Source organism: Rhinolophus sinicus, linkage group LG10 (assembly GCF_036562045.2).
Source record: "Rhinolophus sinicus isolate RSC01 linkage group LG10, ASM3656204v1, whole genome shotgun sequence".
NCBI classification, from domain to species: domain Eukaryota; kingdom Metazoa; phylum Chordata; class Mammalia; order Chiroptera; family Rhinolophidae; genus Rhinolophus; species Rhinolophus sinicus.
In genome coordinates, this window is record NC_133759.1 from 42,122,158 (window position 1) to 42,142,072 (window position 19,915).

At 42.8% G+C, this 19,915-nt stretch overlaps 1 protein-coding gene across 4 annotated transcripts in view; it reads right to left on the reverse strand.

The window, feature by feature from the left end:
- The window catches only part of ATG7 (autophagy related 7), a 219,893-nt gene that overhangs the window by 181,137 nt on the left and 18,841 nt on the right, over positions 1–19,915 (reverse strand). For all 4 annotated transcript variants that reach the window (XM_019732654.2, XM_019732653.2, XM_074312982.1 and 1 more), the window contains exons 4-7: positions 13,434–13,551; positions 11,536–11,613; positions 8,267–8,383; positions 6,857–7,006 (exon numbers count right to left, since the gene is read on the reverse strand). In XM_019732654.2, coding sequence (XP_019588213.2) covers positions 6,857–7,006; positions 8,267–8,383; positions 11,536–11,613; positions 13,434–13,551 — 463 coding nt within the window. The remainder of the gene's footprint in view (positions 1–6,856; positions 7,007–8,266; positions 8,384–11,535; positions 11,614–13,433; positions 13,552–19,915) is intronic.

A 19,915-nucleotide genomic window follows, 5' to 3' on the forward strand; every position in this document is an offset into this window, starting at 1 on the left:
AACCACTGAAAAAGCACAACGTGAGAAAGGAAAGGGGGGGAACTGTCAACTTGAGTGACTTGAGAAATTTCCACACTGACCCATAAAACCTGTTTATCTGATAAATGACTATTACCCAAACATTTGATATAATAGGAAATGCACCAAAGATTACATGTTTTAAAAGTATGAGAGAAAAAAAATTCAAATATCTGATGCACAGTGATGTCACAGATGGCTGTTAAGATGCAAAGATCGCTAAGTGAAAAAAGAACCCCGCTAGAAGCATACCAATGCTATTGCTTCGTCCGAAGATTTCAAAGCCCTAGAATTAAAAGCTAATGTTGTGAAATGACCAAACATTTCCCAAACATCCAATCTTCAATTACTGCCCTGAAGAAAGTAAAAGACTCAAGCAATTTTTCCCAAGATTGGCAATGGGAGAGCGATTTGGGTGTTTTTAATGTAATCACAAGAGCTATTTGTTGCAGCCATGCAGGACCATGACCATTAAGTGGAGTCAATATTTTACTGAGGGAAATAAGAATTTAAACAGGGCCCATTTTCAACTGACCAAATGTATCAAAGTATGTATAACATTCAAAGCTGGTAAGGGTACACTGTTGGTAGGAGAGAAAAGTAGTAGTATTTATCTGCCAATATTCTCAAAATGGGCACACAGCATTGTCCCAAATACAGGTGAGAAGCTATTTGTGATCATTTAGTGGGTCACAACTAGCATTTTTCAAAAAGATAAAGTAGAATAGAAAATAGAGTACATAGCATCTAGTAAAGTACTATTTTGTGGAAGTTTTGTTTCAGTTCTGTTTGTGTGTGTATACATCTAAAGACACACAGACGTGATCATTGAGTCATAATGTAACAGGTGTTTTTAACTATAAGTGATAGTCAAAGAAGTTTGGCATGAAGCAATTGCTTTAATAACCATAAGTCATCCAAGATATAGAGGAAATCAATCAAAGATGCATTTGCAATTGAGCTTTAATTTAAAGAAAGCACCATTACTGAACTGGTAAAACCTTCCTGATGCTTGGGGGCTTCTGCCCTGATAACCCTGAAGATCTCAGAAGGGGCTTCTTCTGCAGGTAGACCACCCCTAATTTCTTCAGGCTTTTTTGTAATACAAAAAGGCAAGAAAGTTAGCCTTTTTTTGGTAAAGGCAAAGTCAGCTGCATAACTCAGGGCCTCCAAATTCCATTTTTTTACAGAATAGCTAGAGACTGTGGCTAGTCCAAAGAAAAGCATTTTCCTTTGAAAATGAAAACTGACAAACTTATTCTAAGAAAACACAGTGGAAACAATTCTAACATGTGAGTAAAACTTGATAAAGCCTGTCTATATCCATCGTCTCTTACTTCTCACAACCATGCAAGAAAACAAGGCTGTTATTTCTGTATCCTTGTACGTGAGGAGGAAATCGAGACTTTTCAAAGGGCTCAGTTCATGAAGTTGCAGTTGGGACCCAAAGTCTGGCCTTCCTGCTTTATCACAACATGAGTAGGAAGCTGTGAGCCAGGGACAAAAAAGCAGATGCTTCTCTTTCCATGATGGCAAGCATTCTGACTGTGAGAGAAAGTCATTCAAGTGTGGCAAGGCTTCCATTCTCCAACCTCATTTCCACTCTCCTCATCTATAAAATGGGAACACTACTACTCACCTTGCAGGGTGTTGGAAGAATTACGGATGGCACGTGTGAGTGACCAGCTCTGTGGGGCACACAGTTAGAACTTAGCTGCTGCTGGCTCGGTGGACAGCGTACCCTCTTCAAGGGCAGGTACTCACTCTCTCACAGCCAGCTGAGGCTCAGGACATGAGTGAGCTGTATCTCTGGATGCAAAAGTCCCACTCTAGCTTGGAACAGAGATGGGCCACACCCTTCCTGACCTCAGCAATCCCACAGGTCCCCCCCAGACAGTCTTAACTCCCATCCTTCCCTTCATCTTCCTCTGAGTGAGGGACCCAAATAGGATCCATGAATAGGTTTCAGTGTTCTGTGGATCCCCTCACAGTAGATATTAGATACGCATTTTTCTGGAACGAGGATCCACTGCTTCTATCAAATTCTCAAAGAGGTTATGTACCACCACTCCAACCCAAATGAAGAACCACTGCTCTAAATTACCCATTGTAGATCACATACCGCCCCCTTCCCTCCAGTATTGTCTCCTGCTGGACCACTAAGCACATCTGTGCCTCACACTAGACGTATACTTTAGGTGCGTAAACAATTTAGGAAAGCCTTTATAAGCTACAGGGCCTTAATCAGACAGCAGAATACTCACATTCAAGAGGACATTTATAATGAGCCACACTAAGAGTGACCTACCACTTACTGATGGCTTCTGTGTGTCAGGCACTGACCGAGGTGCTTCACATGTGAGCTCCAATCCTCACAACAACTCATGCAGACAGGCCGCCATTCCTCCACTGTATTTTACAAGCCAGGCACAATACTACGGGAGGCAGATACAGTAGTGGGAAATCAAAGATAAGGTACCTGCCCTTGTGGAGCTTACATTTACATGGGGAAAAAAGATATTAATCAAAGATCACCCAAGAAAATGTACAATTATAATTTCACTGGGGAGAGCTGGAGGTGGGGGTGGAATAGGCAGAAGAGAAAGGAGAAAGAAGGAGAAAAGAGAGAAAAGTAGCATTTATCTGCCAATATTCTCAAAATGGGCACACAGCATTGTCCCAAATACAGGTGAGAAGCTATTTGTGATCATTTAGTGGGTCACAACTAGCATTTTTCAAAAAGATAAAGTAGAATAGAAAATAGAGTACATAGCATCTAGTAAAGTACTATTTTGTGGAAGTTTTGTTTCAGTTCTGTTTGTGTGTGTATACATCTAAAGACACACAGACATGATCATTGAGTCATAAGGTAACAGGTATTTTTAACTATAAGTGATAGTCAAAGAAGTCTGGCATGAAGCAATTGCTTTAATAACCATAAGTCATCCAAGAAATAGAGGAAATCCATCAAAGACGCATGTGCAAAGGCCCGGTGGCAGGACGACGCCTCAGAGGTGTGGCAGGGTATAAAGCAAGAGGGAATATGGACCACCTTGGGGCTGGATATTCACAGGGGCCAGGCCATGGAGAGTCCTGTATGCTATATTAGAGAATTTGGTTATTATTCTCAGAGCACAAGGAAGATGACATTGCTATGTTTCATTTGGAGAGTGACATGATCAGATTTGCTTTTCAAAGCACTGCTTTGGATGATATAGGGATGGATTGGAGGAAGGCCAGAGCAGACACAAGGAGCCCATCAGGAAGCTACAGCAAGAAAGCAGAGGAAAGATTGTAGCAGCTCAGACTGGGGTGATGGCAGAAAAAATGCAAAGGAAGCGGACTGGGAGAGTTTAGGAAACAAAATCCACAGGATATGGGGGTGATACAGGACAGAGAGGTACTTGGCAGACTGCCCAGATTTCTGGCTCATATCATTGGATGGCCGGCGGCATCATTCCAAGACTGATGCCCAGACTTGGGGCGAAGATCATGAGTTCAGCTTGGACATGGTGAATGTGAGGGGCTGGAAAAGACAAGCAGGCCGTTGGATAACAAGGTCTGGGGCCTGGAGGGGAGTCCAGAATGGAGGAGGTGGTCACAGGCACCGCGGACACCACGAGACCCCCCAGAAAAGAAAACAGGCTGAACAGGGAGAAAGCTGGAGGCCGCCAACCTTTCCCACTCACACGTGAGGACACCAAGGCTCACAGGGGAACAGTGACTTCCCCAGGGGCTTCAAAGCCCTGGGAAGAGGAGGTGGCAGGGAAAGGAGGAAAACACACAGCCAGAGCACAACTGCAGGAGTTCACACTACAAAGGATGCCTATTTTTTTGTAGACTATGGTAAAAACCTGCAAGGAAAGTGCATGAATCAGGAACACTGAAGAGAAACTGGAATTATGTGAAAGAGGGTGAACTAGATTAATGCAGTAAAAGCAGGAATGACTTCAAGTGAAGGGATGCTTAGAGTTCCCAAAAGTCTCCTGCCTTCTGTAATTAGACCAGCCCACAGTGATCTCCCCCTCCTCTCCACATTCGCACGTCAGGTGCCCATTGAGTACCCGGCACCCCACTAAATGTAGAGGATACAGTGTGGGGTAAAACACGATTTCTGTGCTAAAGCTGTTTCACAGGCTGGTGGGGAGAGGGGGCAGGCCGATAAGCAAACCAACAATGACATTAGCGGTCGGTCAGTGCCAGGAGAGAGGCTGCCACCGGAGCACAGCAGAGGGATATCAAATATTGGATAGAATCAGCCAGTGCTTCCCAGGGGGCGGGGGTGGGGGGCCCTGGCCAGGTAAAGGAAGGGAGACAGAGAGAACGGCATGTGTGAAGGCAGAGGTGGGGGGAGTGTGGGGAGTTTGGAGAGCAGAGCAGTAGCCAGACACAGGAGGCGTCCTGATCGAGGTGAGGCCAGAGTGATGGGCAGGAGCCGGGTTCAGAGAGGCCCTGAGCGCCGAGCTCATTGATTTCACCTGGATCCTGACGTCAACAGGAACCACAGCCGGGTTTTAAGTACAAGAGTGACATGAAAATGCATTGGGCCTGCAGTAGGGTGGAATGGAGGGAACGTGGGGACCACAGATAGGGAGGTCTGCCAGGAGGCCAGCCAACACCCACCAGGCCAACACCTACCAGGCCGACAATCTGCAGAGCGTCTGGTAGAACAAGACAGGGCAAAGAAAACAACCAAAGCATCATGCGTGTCATTTCATTGGTACTTCTCCTGTTACCTGAATGTCTAGTTAACTTTCCACAAGTCAGTGTCTCTTCTCCCCTAGAAGATTATACCATGAAAACAGGTATAACCATACCTCACAATTTCTGGCCCATAGGATGTACTGAACATAGGTGCTGAGCAACTCTAGTCTTTCCTGAGATGTGACCCTAACCCAGTGAAGGGCTCTATGCCTGAACTTGGCAGGCGGTTGGTCTCAGGGTCACCCAGAGCACTTCTAAGGAGACTCCAGAGATTTGCTCAATCTTTGAACAGGCGCTACTGTTGAGGAAGAAAGGAAGTGGATGGATACTGAGCACCTGCTACGTGCTGGGCATTTTATTCACATCATCATGTTTAATTTTCACAAAGCCTTGTCGGAGGTGGTATTACCACCATTTAACAGATAGACTAAAGTGAAGAAAGATTATGCACGTTCCCTGAGGTCACCGAGTTACTAAATAGCAATGTTGAGTGTCAAATCCAGATCTGTCTGATTCCAAAGATCAGACAAACCCACCTCCACCCACACAATGCGAGAGTGGGATGGAAGAAAGCACACAGGCTTTGGAATCAGACCAACTGGCCGTGTGACTTTGAGTCTCATAGTCATCAAATAGAAAATACAGATACTAATAACACCTATTTCACAAAGTTATGACAAGATCAAGTATGTGAAAGCCTCTTTTAAGCTGTAAAGTGCTCTGCAAATTGTTATTATGTTGGTCGAGGTGCACTTTGGGGGAGGACCACTTATTTACCACACCCAACCTGAACTACAGATGCTTTCAAACACAGGCCATTTCGCCCTGCCTGCTCTCACACTAGGACCTCACTCTAGACTGGACTTTAAATGCTTAATGGTTGGTCTTGTTGCTACTAATTTAGCTACAGTTCTGTGAAACTACCTTGGGGGAGAGAAAATAATTTTAATAAAAATTTAATCCTGTCATCAATTTAAAAAGGGCTCCCTCTAAAAAAGAGTGCACTTAAAAAAAAAATGTTTCTTAAGTTCAGGCTAAGGAATAATCAGGCCATCAGTTAAAGGTCTCTCTTCTCTGCTATAGCTACATGGCTGCTGAAATTATCCCACTTGATTTCATAACTTCATAATACTAATCAATTTTTAATTTTTAATTTACAATCTCGTGTATGGCTAAGATGGCTTACTATATATCTCGTCATTTCTAAAAGACACTATCAGTACTCTTTCATTCACTGAAAAATTTTATTGAGTGCCTCAGACACTAGACACATAGCTCGACAATATGCAGACACAGATACATGAAGAACCAGTCCCTGCCCTCTAGGAGCTTACAGACTAACGCGGCACAAAAAGTAATTTGTACAAGGGAGTACAGCAGTAAATGAGGATCAAGGAGTAAGTGCCATGAGATCAGAAAGGGAGAGATAACACATGGCCCCCCCATGGGAAGGCTTCATGGTGGGGGAGGATTCAATAAGGAGAGAGAATTTCTTAGGATTTTCACAGGTAGAGTATGTTTTGGGAAGATGATACAACTTGAGGATAAAGAGAGGCATTAAAAAAAATTCTAGATATATTTGATTAGGGGAGCTGTCTGGTGAAAAACAGACGAGCTTAGTGGGAGCAATGGTGTATGAGGAAAATAGTGCAAGATGAGGCAGGACAGGTAGCGTGGAGCCAGAGGGAAGACATCATTAACTCTTGATCAACCAATTCTACAGTGAACATGAGCAGTTTGAGGAAGGTTCTTCTGTAGTGGTGGTGTGCCAGATGCAAGCAAGAAGACTCCAGGAGTGAGAAAATCAAGGCCTGCACTACAGTGGAAGCTCTGGGAATAAATTAAAACATAGATACAAAATATATCAGGAAGGAAAACTGAAATAACTTTATCACTAATGCGAAGCGAGGAATCCAAAATTACTCTGTGGTGCAACAGAGCTAGGAAAATCTGAAGCAGGAGCTGATCTGGGAACTGCAGGGTGGGAGACGGTGAAGCTAAGGAAATGTTACGAAACAGTCTTTGGAGGGCTAAAGAAATCTAAGTGAGTTTGAATTTTGAGGTAGTGTATCACAACATGAACAATGGATTTCTTTTTACTGGATAACAAAATGATATTCAAAGTTTCTCTGACCTTTGTCCTATGACCTTTGAAGAAATCATTGTAGTGTTTAAGTAAGGAAACCAGCACCATATTCTCATCATACTTGATCAAGAAGTAAGGTAGCGCTGGGACTCCTTCTGTTAGACAAAGATCGTCGTATGCACGCTCAAGGGCTTGAATCTGAAAACAGGAAATACTGAGTTATCCTCCAGACAATTACACATCTCATTCTCAGCTACTAAAAATTAACATAAAAGGTACTTTTGAACCAGAAAACTGGAAATGACTGATCACAGCTGTTATTCTTTTGCAGCAAATGAACATGAAAATGCCCCAAATAACACCACTTCACTTTTATATAACATTTTCCACGTGCATGGTGTTGTGTCTTAGGGGTACAAAGGGACATTTTATGGAACAGCGTGGTGGTTCTCTCAAATGTCAACCACCAAGGTTGAGAGAGGTTATCAAACATGATTTCTCTCCTGTGATAACCACGCACAAATTTTACCACAAAACTTTCCAGCATCTGTAACAGGTTTATTGAGACATACTTCACTTACCAAACAATTGATCCACTTACAGTGCACAATTCAATGCTGTTTTTAGCCTGTTCACAGGATTCTGCAACCATCACCACAATCAGTCATTTGAGAACACTTTTGTCCCCCCTCATACCCATCAGGAGTCGATCCCCACACATAGTCCTTTTTCCCCACTTATTTCTCACTGGGAAATTAGTTCCACAAAATCACAACTTTTGATTTGTCTTAGTAAATAAACATTATTATTTTTTAATCAGTGAGGGCTGCTCCCTGGCTTTCCAATTCAGAGTTTTAGCGACTGATGTGCTTCGTGAGTTCAAATCATCTTGCCACTCACTTTTTTGCCTCAACAACAGTCAGAATTCTTTGGTTTAGGGTCTATTTTCTACCTTCCTGATGATTTTCATTGCTCTTCTCGGGACCATCCCTAAAGACCTTATTATCTTTTTCAAAATGCGAAGACTAGCTCAGCATATACCATTCCTGATGCAGAAGTTCTGCAATGTGGCACGAGGGAAGGACAATGTCTTCTATTTGGCTTCCAAGACTCTCTTCCCAACGTATACTGATTGTCTTATGACGCCCACACTGAAAGTAAAGGACGCATTTTAGCAAATTCTTAAGTGTTTTAAAATGTTCCTATAATTCCTCCCTAGTGGCTTAGAATTTCACCAAATGTCACTGAAAACCTGGAAAATTATTGCTCACTTACTCCTTCAAAGTCATTTTACAAACATGTTGTAAGTAAATCTGCTCTTGGTACCAGCTTTGGAGGATTCCACAGTGACTGCCTCTTCATCTAGACAAGTGCCTATTTGTTTTTAGAATGTACTAGGTAAACTACTCTTGCACATTACACCCAATTTTACCTACATTTTGTTTTAATTATTGATACCTGTTTGGGTGAAAACCTTTGATCCAAGCCCACTGGCCCCTGAATGAGGGGAATACTCTCGGGAAGACAGAGAGCAGGGGAGCAAAACCAGTAGTAGAAGTGGTACTTCTTTAGATCCTGGAAGAAAGAAAAATAACATAAGATATCAGAAAAGCCCCAATGACTAAACTGAAATGCATCTATTAATAACGTAGCTTCCCTTAGCCACGTAAGACAGAAAAACTGATGCACACAAGATATGACCAGCTTGTCAGTAATTCTCATCTCCAACAGAACTCATGATAGGACAGTGAATTTCTGTCTTTACCCCAAAACACTCCCACATACCACACACAACTATATCACGATAAACGTAATATACTTTTTCGGCCATGTGCTAACAGAAAGTGTTCAGTAAGTAACTGACATTATCATCATCATCGTTTAATACACAAAACAACCATAAAAGGTTAACTATTATCATCCCATTTTATAGACGGAAAACTGAAGCTTAGAGACGGGTGAAGAACTTGAAAAAAACAAAGATAGTAAGAGATTGCATCTTTTGGGGGATGTGTGTGACTGATCCCCCACCAGGAGAAGCAATGCAGGAGAAGGGACGTGTGACACTGTCCTAGATACTGTTCGCACTCAGGTTGAATGCTCTTGCCTCTGAACTCCTGCAGCATTTGTGGCCTGACTGACTCATGTGTAGGATCTAATAGTTATGCAGCTATTTGACGGCTGACCCACCAGCTGGTTATCACTGACCACTATGTGGTTTATTTGGCTATTTTTTTCTTGAATCTTGCTATGAATAAAAAGTGGATGGCTGTTTGATGACATTTTTATTAAGATGTAATTCACATACCATAAAATGCAAGATGCTGAAGTACATAGTTGAGTGGGTTTTGTTTAGTATATTGACGAGGTTGTACCACCATCATCACCAATTCTAGAACATTTTCATTGCCCCAAAAAGAAACTGCATTAGCAGAAACTCCCCATTCTCCCCTCACCCCAACTCCAAGAAACCACTAATCTATTTTCTATCTCTATGGATTTGTTTTTTCTAGAGTTTTCATATAAATGGACTCATACTAGATGACTCTTTAAATATAAACGTATACATAAATGTGTGTCCAGATGAGAAAGTCTCATAATTAGAGTTATAACATTCTTTAATTCTGCCATTAATTGATCAACTAGGAACACATTCCCTTTTGATAACAGCAAAACAGACTGCAAAACTGAAATTAATGAAGTGCCTGTTCCTTTAAGTCCTAAAAACAGCAGGGAAAAAATAAGCAAAAACACCTCCAGAGATTATCTTCTCTTTTTTGTACTTAAATGATTTGTCATAAGTGATCTTTAGTGAAAGGTTAAACAATGCAAGATGAAGGGCTTGAGAATTTCTAAGAGGCTTTATCAGATCATCTTCAAAAGTCCAAAGGCTTCAACTTCTTAGGATTCTTTTCAGGATACTAAGGGCCTAGATTAAATTAAATATAAAACCCTTTGTTTCTGAAGATTTTAAAAGACACAGACTTTTAATTTTTTTAAAGGCAGGCTAAGGAAAGTCAGTAAAAGGGCAATAAGGCCAACACACATACTGACTCTGGGAAACGACTTAAACTATAAGAAGAACTAATGTTACTTTCCTATTGAAACGCAAATTGTCATCTAGATTCCATTAACTAGAACTCTTGGTATAGACAATGTATTGATGTTAAAATTACAAAACCAGAAATCTTTACACCTACTTATAGCTATCCCAGTAGCAAACCTACAAAATTACTCAGTTTTACAAATTCTCAATGCCAAATTGCACCAAGTAATCCCATGCAGAATATAACATTTCTTCTATGCCCCCACTATTACACAGAAAGCAGTACAACTTGTTATAAAATGTGCTCCTTGTCGATAGCCACCCTCTGGTATAGCCTCCAGTGTGATTCCTATCATTCTCTCAGTAAATCAGAGAGGCAGCATTCAGAGGAAATGAAGGATTAGTTCGTGGAGAAAGAAAGGCAAAACTGATAACTTGGCAAAAAAAAGAAAGAAAAATGTGGGAAAGAGGATTAACATCCAAAGCTGATGAAGCTGTGGTAAAATAACATATTTTATATCAACATCAATACGTTTATATGCCCCCTCCAAGGAATTTATTCTAAAGAAATAGAATGAAGAGTAGGAAAAAAATTAGTACCAATGTTGTTCCATTGGAAAAAAATGAGTACCAAAATTAGGCCAATGTTGTTCACTGCAGCTTTTTTAAAAATAGTGACTATTGGAAACAGCCTAGATGTACAAGAGTCTATAGAATATACAGTCGACAGAATATTATGTAGTCATGCTTTATTATAAAGGATAAATTACTTTTATATGTAGATACATAGATATACACACACATATATAAGACATACAGCACTTTTATTGCACTTTGCTTTATTGTGTTCTTCACAGATATTATGTTTTTTACAAATTGAAAACAAAACCCTCCACCAGCATAAAGATTCTGACTCGCTTTATTGCAATACTCACTTTATTGAAGGGGTCTGGAAACAAACTTGCAGTATTTCCAAGGTATGCCTGTACATATATATGTATATATGTACACACACAAATGCACACGCGCATGTGTTTGGAGATGGGGGGCAGGGTAGATGGTATCTCTACAATTAACCCATCACTAAGACCAGGTTCTTTCCCCTCCTTCCCTCAGCAGCAGCTGTTAACCTAATGTGATTTCTTTTCCCCTTCAAAGTTGTCCTTCATGTTCATTTTAATTAGATATCACTTATACAAAACATTTTTCTTTCTGAAAAAAACACAATTGTGTGAATAAGCTATGCAGTGTCATCTCTTCTAGCGCAGAGCTTTGGGGATGGTTGGGGTCACACCCCTTTTTCCTTATGTCAATGGACCCAGCAACTGAGCTCTGCAGGACTGTATTTAACAACATTGACCACAAATCACTACTCCCGGAACCTGACTTTGGCACGTCCTGAATGATAAGAGGTGGATGACTGTGTGGTATCAACATGCAACTGCCAGCAGGGGTGTGACGACTCCAGCAGCACGATGGGTCAGCATGAATTAAGGCTGCACTGGTAAGAAGTGCTAGCACTATCGGGTTACTAACCAAATGAGAATTTCTTTAACAGCCATGACTTGAATGACACAAGGTAAAAGCTTCAGGGAGAGGAGAGCAAAGTGTTAATACTGGCACCTGGGCTTGCCCAGGGCATCTGAGCAATCTCCACGCGACAGACAGTCCGTTTACTTACTGCAAATGTCAAGAGGAGGAACTTGTTCAGGAGGACAGGGTTTTCAAGAGCAGCACCCGATTTTATGGATTCCCATATCTGCCAGAAGAAAGAAAAGCATCAGGCCGGTTATCAGGCATCTCTGAGCTTCTCGCTCTCAAACGAAGCACAGGTCAGGCCCTACTTTATCCTGGGCAATGAAGTGGGTCATTACCTCACCTGCCCACGTCACACTCCTGTCCTCCAGACACACTCCCTTAACAGGCTAAGAAAAGTGAGAGAACCCAGGAGCCTCCTCTCACGGAGTCTCAGCAACCAGGCCATTTTCATGCCTTCGTTATTTCCTTCAATAAATATTTACTTGTTTCCTGTCACAGATACCAGGCACATTGGGGTTACAAAAATAAAAGACACAATCTCTAACCTCAAGAAGCTTACAGTCTAATGAGAGACAGACATAAATGTGCAAGTCCAGTGACCAGGTGAGACATGCTATCACTGAAGGACGTAGAATTCCCAGGAGGAACACTGAACTCGCCTGGAGGCGGGAGGGAAAAGAGCCAGGCAGGGCTTTCGGGAGGTAGCGATTTGAACCATGTAAGGGTGACTTCTTCAAGTCTGATTTGGGATGATCTCACCCTGAGGCAGGAAGGAAAGGGAATGAAGTTCAAGTTCATGAATACTCAGCAAGTACTAGGATTGGAAGCAGAAGCTGGTACTGGTCAGCAGCTGCTGGTCACAGATATCTTAGTAGCTAAGATTAGTTGCTAAATGTTGTGTCACTAAGCAAGACAAACAGTTGTGCCACTAAAAGCCACTCCCCATACATGGGGAGAAGAGGGAAATAAGCAGAGTAGATCCTGCTACTGAAATAATAACCGTGGAGGAGCTGGGCCGCTGAGGAGCAGGCCCCCACTTCTGATAAGCGGAGGAAGGGAGACTGTGGAAAGGCTGAGCCTTGGGCAAGGGTGCGGAGTCCGTGGGGAGCAACCTGCTGTTTTCCACCATGGATGAAGACCTGACTCAATTCTTTAGGGACAGCCTTTTAAATGAGCAGCCGAAGCAGGAGCCCAGGAGCGGTCCAGCTGCAGGCCAAGGAGAACAGCCATGGTCACCTGAGCTGTTAGCTGCATCCATCCTGCTTCCATCCTGAGGGACAGAAGGGCCACCTCCCTCAGGACCAAAGAAGGAGACTTCCTTCTTTGACCACGGCAGCCACATTAAACCAGACTCTTGTTTTTTAAGATCAGTGTAAAGACCACTTGATTAAGTGGATTAGAGGGGATTGGGATCAGTTGTCCCCCCATTTCAGTTCCTCACACAAACTCAGATGTGAAGAAGGGAAGGACAGACATTCCAAGCAGAGAGAACCTTGTGTCCTGAGGACAGAGGAGAGAACAAAAAGTAGGTGAAGGAAGGAATGAGAAGTGGTTTTCTATGACCGGGCCAGAGTGACTGGACAGAAAGGCCACCGAGGCCAGACCATGAGGGGCCTTGTAAACCAGATGGACTAGTTTAGATTTAGCCCTGAGGATACTGTAGAGACATTACGATCATCTCCGATAGCACTTCGGTGCTTAGGACTAGAAAACCTCTTCCAGAGGCGCAAAGAACAGAGACCCAAAGGCATTCAGACACAGGAACCGAACTCTCAGACAGAGGTCAAGCTGCTCTCAAATGTTAACTGGAGAGCAGCAGCAAAGCTTTTCACACGCTGCGCTGCCATGAATTCCAGCCTAAACCCAGGTGAGAGCCTCAGTGTCGTTTCCCAGACCTCCCCACCCACATGGAAGCCCACAGCTATCTCTGAGTAGTGACTACATACTAGGTTTTATGACAGACTCATGTACCAGATCAGAAACACCACGCCTGCGGGACCATGGAAACTAAGATGGATGCATCAGGTTTTCCCAGCTAACCTCATTTGCTGCTTGTTCCAAAAGTAGCTTCTTATCTGCAGCCTTGAAAGCCTCGAGTGTGTTGGTGTTATACAGAGTTCCAACAGCTGGGCAACAATGGGCTGGGGTGGGAGCACTCCTGGGTAGGAGAAAAACACGGTTAAGCAGGCACTGCTGGGACCCAGAGAGCCAGGGAGGGATAAACAAACCCGCCAAACAGTGGGAGACAGGACAGTGCTCTGTATGGGCAAACAGAAGATCGATTGTACATTTCTTTGGAAAAAGATAAATAAAATTGCTTAAGAAATAAAAACAGTATGCCCCCTAAAGCCTCTATAGTCCCCTTACCCTATTCTCTCGGCATGTTGTTCTTCCCTGCCCCCCAAATATAAGTTCTTTTCAAATTTTTTATTTTTTCCCATCTTTAACCTGAAAGGGAAACATTATTCACTGAGCTCTACTGTGCTAAGTACTGTACAAAGTTTGAATTCTCGTAACAGCTTGTTCCCCCATTTAAAGGCTTAAGTAACTTGCTTAAGAGCACATGAGAATGGGCAGAGCTAGAATCTAAACTCAGACTAGTTGGCTCCAAGGTGCTGTGCTGCCGATGCCCCATCAAGCCCTCCCAGGCTGCAGGGCCCTATTTCAAACCCACCTCTTACAGGAAGCCATCTCCTATTATCTCCAGTAACAGTTTATACATAAAACTGAGCATCACACTTTAGACTGCTTTCAAGACCGACAGTGACGTGCACCCAACTGGACAGGAAGCTCTCTGAGGGCAAGGGAGATGTGCCCTTCTCTGACAGGCCCACACCCGAGCCCAGCCAGAACAGGCTCTGCAGAGCTGCTGCTGAGCAAAGCCCTAGTGGTCGCCTGAGTCCAGACAAAATGTGTCACCTGGGCCGCCTGCCAGCCCATCCTGCCACATGTGTGCGGCACACTGCCCCTGAAGCCCTCACAGTCTTAGGGCAATCAAAATCAGGAGTGCGGAAGATGAGTTGATTCTGAACACAAACTCTGATGTGGAGAAATCTGGTCTCTTCTTTGAAATGATTAACTTGTGTTTCAGAGGTTACAGGTGCTAAATGAAAATACTCACCTCATTAGTATCCTAATATTGCCACTTAATAACCACTGCAGAAAGAATGCATTTTTATTGATTGCACTGATGGTAGCTGTATGGTTTTAAAGACCCAGCACCTCTCCATTCGAAGTTTGCATACAATTAGGTTCAGGGGGGCTGCAAGAAAAGATCAAAGCCTAAAACAGGCATGGAGGGGTGCAATGAGTGACAAAGATCCTGCCAAATGCCGTCTGAAAGGCTCAAATGCCAAGTCTTGGGGGAAGAACTTTCAATGGCCAGAGTCTTCCTTTGGGAGCTGATGAGTCAGCAATCATAGGTTGTTTGTAACCATTCTACTCCAATACAAGAATATTTTTCATCCAGGTGAGATGAGGCTATCAAAGAGGTTTTGATGAGAAAAAAAAAAAAAATCACAAAGAGGTGAGATTAACGCTACAGAGAAGAAGGAAGCAGAGTAGTTGGTAAACTGGGCCCTCTACTTTCATAAGACTTGGTCTTATGCAATGACTTCTGAAACAGCAGGAAGGATGCTATATATGATCTGACTTGGATACAAGCCCAAGAGGAGGAAGGTGCCCTCCTTCCCAAATGTCCAGAAGTCCTGGATGTGGAAAAACCATGCCAAAGCCTTGTTCTGAGACTGGAGGAAACTACATCATGAGAATTCAAGCAACTGCCAGGACAGCTGTGCTCCTAGGCTCTCCTTCAAGCTGATGAATGAGGGTAAGATTAAGTTTCAAAGGAGAAGCACTTTTCATGACTCAAGTTCCACGAGGGGAGGTGGCCAGGGAAAAAAATTTAAAAGTGATAATGGGAGGGAAGCCATTCTACCAGTTTCTCAAGGTTTAAGTTACACTTGTTCCACGAGCGGTGGCTCAGATGAGGACGGGAAAGAGCCCTAGACTTGGAAATGAGATAATTTTGTCCAAATTCTGTTCCTGGACATTTATTAGTTTAGTTTCCTACCATTCCATCTACATGAACTATCCAGAATAGGCAAATCCATAGAGACAGAAAGAAGATTCCTGGTTGCCTAGGGTTGTTGGGGAGGGAGACGGGAGCAATGAAGAAGTGGCTGCTAAGGAGCACAGGGTTTTGGGGGTGGTGGTGAAAATATTCTGGAATTAGACAGTGGTGGTGGTTGCACAACCTTATGAAGATCCTAAAAACCACTGAACTACACATTTTTAAGGGTGAATTTTATTATACCTCAATAAAGCTGCTTAAGAAATTGGAAGGAAAACCCTTCCCCATATAGTAGCAAAGCCAGCAGTGCACTCGCAGTGACATGTACACGAACCTGGTGCAGAACGGATGCTGCCCAAGTCTGCAGCCTAGGCCCGCATGCGATGTCACCTGCGGAGGCTTGGCCTGCATTTCGCTTCAGTCTCCCGGTGATCACTCAGCAAAGTACGGGGCTGTTTTGCGCCTGTTTTCTGCACTTGGTCAAAGGACGGGCTAGATCCCCCAGAAGGGCAGAAGTCACTTTTCACACCTGTAGGAATCTTACTCCACATGCGCAGCGTTGCATGGTCACAGGAAACTTGGTGACCCGGGGCCATGGTACTCAGTCTGGCGGCATGCAGCACTATCTCCTGCTTTCACAACAATCTGAGTTTCTGTTTATAACATCCTCTAACATAGTCCACTAGTGTCTTTCCATCAACCAGACCCTATCCCGTTTTGACAGCCGTGCACTTAGACTGCTTGTAATTGAATCCAACAATTAGCTGAGCATGTAGTACACGTGAGATCTGTGTTAGGTGCTAGAGAGACAGCAGAGAGTAAGACATAGCCTGTGCCCTGCACAGACGATTCTGCATTTGAGTCTTATTTCCTTGGCTACTTTTTAAGTTCTTTGAGGACAAGAGCTATGCCTTCTATTTCTCTAAGCACAATTTGAGGTTTAGAAAAGAAAAATATTTCCTATGACTAAAAAGATAAATGTTCCTCAAGGGAAAGAGGCCCAGGGAAAGACAAACTTTTCTTTTAACCAGTTTCACATTTATACAGATATTGTACATCAAAATCTGTTCTTCTCTTCTTAAACAGAAACAGAATACACACAGATCCTTTTCCTCTCCCCAGCAGGATCTGAGTGGAGGGACGCATGCCCCTGCCCTACAGGACCTTTAAGAGATTGGGTGCATTTCTCCCACCTGTTTTCACCCTGGCTCTCTTTCCCTGTCTATCTACTGTGACCCGAAGGTGACAATTCAGTTGTCAGCAGCACACAAAGGCATGCCTCCCAGGATGATGGAGCCGTAAGAGGGAAGAGGACTGGACCACCGCCCTGGATTGACAAGTGGGCAAGAGATGAACTTCCTTTGTGTTTGTGCCATTACATTTTTGGGTCTGGTTCAGCAGTGCACCCTACCCTAAGACAACGCCCTCCAATGTAAGACAATTGGTGCCTGATAAAATACGACCTGACTGGTAATTCACCGAATACAACGTAGAGAACAGGATCCTGTGTTGCTACCTTCGGGCAGAGGTCCGCGAGGCATCCAGGGACTCAGAGTAAGGGGCATTTATCTGGCGCTATACAAAGCTGAGATAATTGTGGCATCTCTTAAGTGAGAACTAGGATTGTTAGTACTCCCACTGCATCTTATTCCTCTCTGTATGCCCAGTCCTAGTATGTTCTACCATCTAGACACAGAGGAAACAATTAATAAGTATTTCTAAAATAACTATTACCTCTCCACACTTGTTACGGCATGGAATACAATCTAATGCAAATATTTGTCCCAGGGCTCCTCTATGGCTCTGTGTTTCCTAAGTCTTCATATTCCTAACATACATATTCTGCACATAATAAGCACTCAGTGTTCGATGAATAAATTCATGAAGATTTCCCTACAAACCCATGTAGGTGTACAGCAATAAAAACAAAGAACAAACAATAATAATGAGAATAATTTGGACATAAAGAACTAATTTCTTCTGGGGAGCTCCAAGTGCTTTAATTAAATTGCCTTGGTCTGTTCAGGCTGCTATAACAAAATACCGCAGAATGGGTGGCTTATACACGACAGAAAACTATTTCTCATAGTCTTGGGGCTGGAAGTCCAAGGTCAAGGCACCAGCATGTCAGGTTCTGGTGGATGCCCTCTTCCGGTTGCAGACTGCGCACTTCTCACTGTGTCCCCCTCACATGGCAAAAGCAGCGAGCTAGTTCTCTGGGCCTCTGTTATAAGGGCACTAGATGCATTCGTGAGAGCTCTGAACTCATGGTCTAATCACCTCCCAAAGGCCCTACCACCTAAAATTATACCCTTGGGCATTGGGTTTTCAACATATGAATTTGAGGGTAACATAAACATTTAAACCATAGCACCAACCATCCTAAGAAAGAGGGACTCAAAATCACAGACTATTAAAACTAGAAGGAATATTAGAAACTGAGAGTTAGAAAAGGACTTCTAGATAATTTGATTAATCAGCCATTATCAGATACTAGGTCTTCAAACTACGTACAAATCCAGGGCTATTTTCACAACACTAGAGACCATGTTTTATTCTTGCTCACATCCTCCCCTGTGTCCCATGGAGCCCCACACATGGTGAGTATTCAGTAGCTAAATGAAAAAATATGACCAGAAAAATCAAGCAATTTCTGTGAAAGTCATAGGTGCAGGATCACAGATTTTCTTATTTCCTTCAACTAAAATTTCTGGATCACTGAATTTTAAGATGCTTGGATTTTGTAATAAAATCAAGGCTAACTTCTGTGGACTGATTTTTTTCTATACTTGTTCCAAAGAACAAAACTATCAATATCATTTAAAAAAATAATCTTCAGAATAAAGATAGGAGCGAGGCTGGCTTGTGATGAATGCTAGACTCTCCAGATTACATTAAAACTGCACTGCTGATATTCCCCACTTCATCACCTTCAGATAATTTATTACTTGTACACTGTCTGTATTTTCCTCATTACCTTGCAATTGCTCCAAAAGTAAGCTAGCTTTCGCCAAAACAGGAGAGAGATTACTAGGATGTAATTTGTTTCGATAACTAACACAGGCATTATGGAGGAAGAAAGTTCTGAAGAGAACAAGACACACCAACACACACCTTTTAAAGATATAAAGACTACCCTTATTTTGCATCTATGTTATGAAATTTAATTTTGCAATTTGATTGAGATAAAGGAATAATATGTGTTGACTTTTGGAGAGATTAAAAAAAGAAAATTCTAGGGATTCTTTATTTGAAATACCCTAACCATTGACTGCTGCCACTTGCAAATACCAGGCAGTCCTTACAAAGACCTCCTTGCCTTCCCCAAATCCTTCATCTTGACACGGCTAAGGTACAAAAAAGCAGAACCAGCTGACCTCTCTGGAGCCTTTTACTCTTCAACTCAATTGTCTTACAGCTCCCGACATGGTTCCTGTTCCACCCTTTTCTGCAGAATTCAGTTTGAGATGACCACAAAGGCCCTACGCCACAAATCCAATGACCCTCGGGTTGAACGCTGACCTTCTTGCTTCCGTTTTTGAATCTCTTTCTTTCCTGAAAACATTTCTTTCTTTGGTTTTTCTAGCACTCTTCTGGTTCTTCCTCCTCTCTGACAACTCCCTCTGTATCTTCTTGCCCTCCCTCATCGGCGACCCTCACTGTTCTGGTCCTTTATTCTTCTTACACTAGAGTCTCTTCCTCTCTTACAACCTCGTGATCTTTTCTATTATACATGGAAGACTCTCAAATCTAGTCTGACCCTCCCTCCTTGACTCCTGTGGCTCCTGGGCATTTCTACTGGATGCTGTCACCTCAAACCCAACATGTTCTAAACCAAACTTACCTCCTCGTGAAATTGTAGCCCCCTCCTGGTTTCTCTATTTCTGTAAACAAAATGTCCCCGGCTACTCAGACTGCAACCTCAGAAACACATTTTACCTTTCTTTCACCCTGGCTTCCTAAAATTAGGCCACATGTGACCTAGGGCAAGCCATTTTACCTTTTGACCCATGTTCCCTCATCTGAAAGAGAAAGAAAGGATTGGCAGGTCTGAAAGCATTATGTATGTGAAAATGCCTCGCTAATTAAGTCAATAAACGCCTTTTTTCTCTCCAGCAACTCCCCATGGCCTCCAACCAGACAAAAAAATTCTTTGAGGGTCTATGTCTTATTACTTTGTATAACCCTATCATGTCTTGCACAGTGGCTTCTATACAGAAGTAGCCTAAGAAACATTCATTGATGCCCGTGGATAGGAATAAGTCAAGAGATACCAATAAAGGATCACAAAATATTAACCATGATCAAAATCAGGAGAGATGTCATCTAAGTCTCAATCAATCTAGATGGTATTTGGCCCCAAACAGGCTCTGACAAATACCTGCTGACAAAATAAATCAGATAGTCCTAAGCATTCAGCACTTGTCTCTGTGTTAGGGAGGGTAAAGAG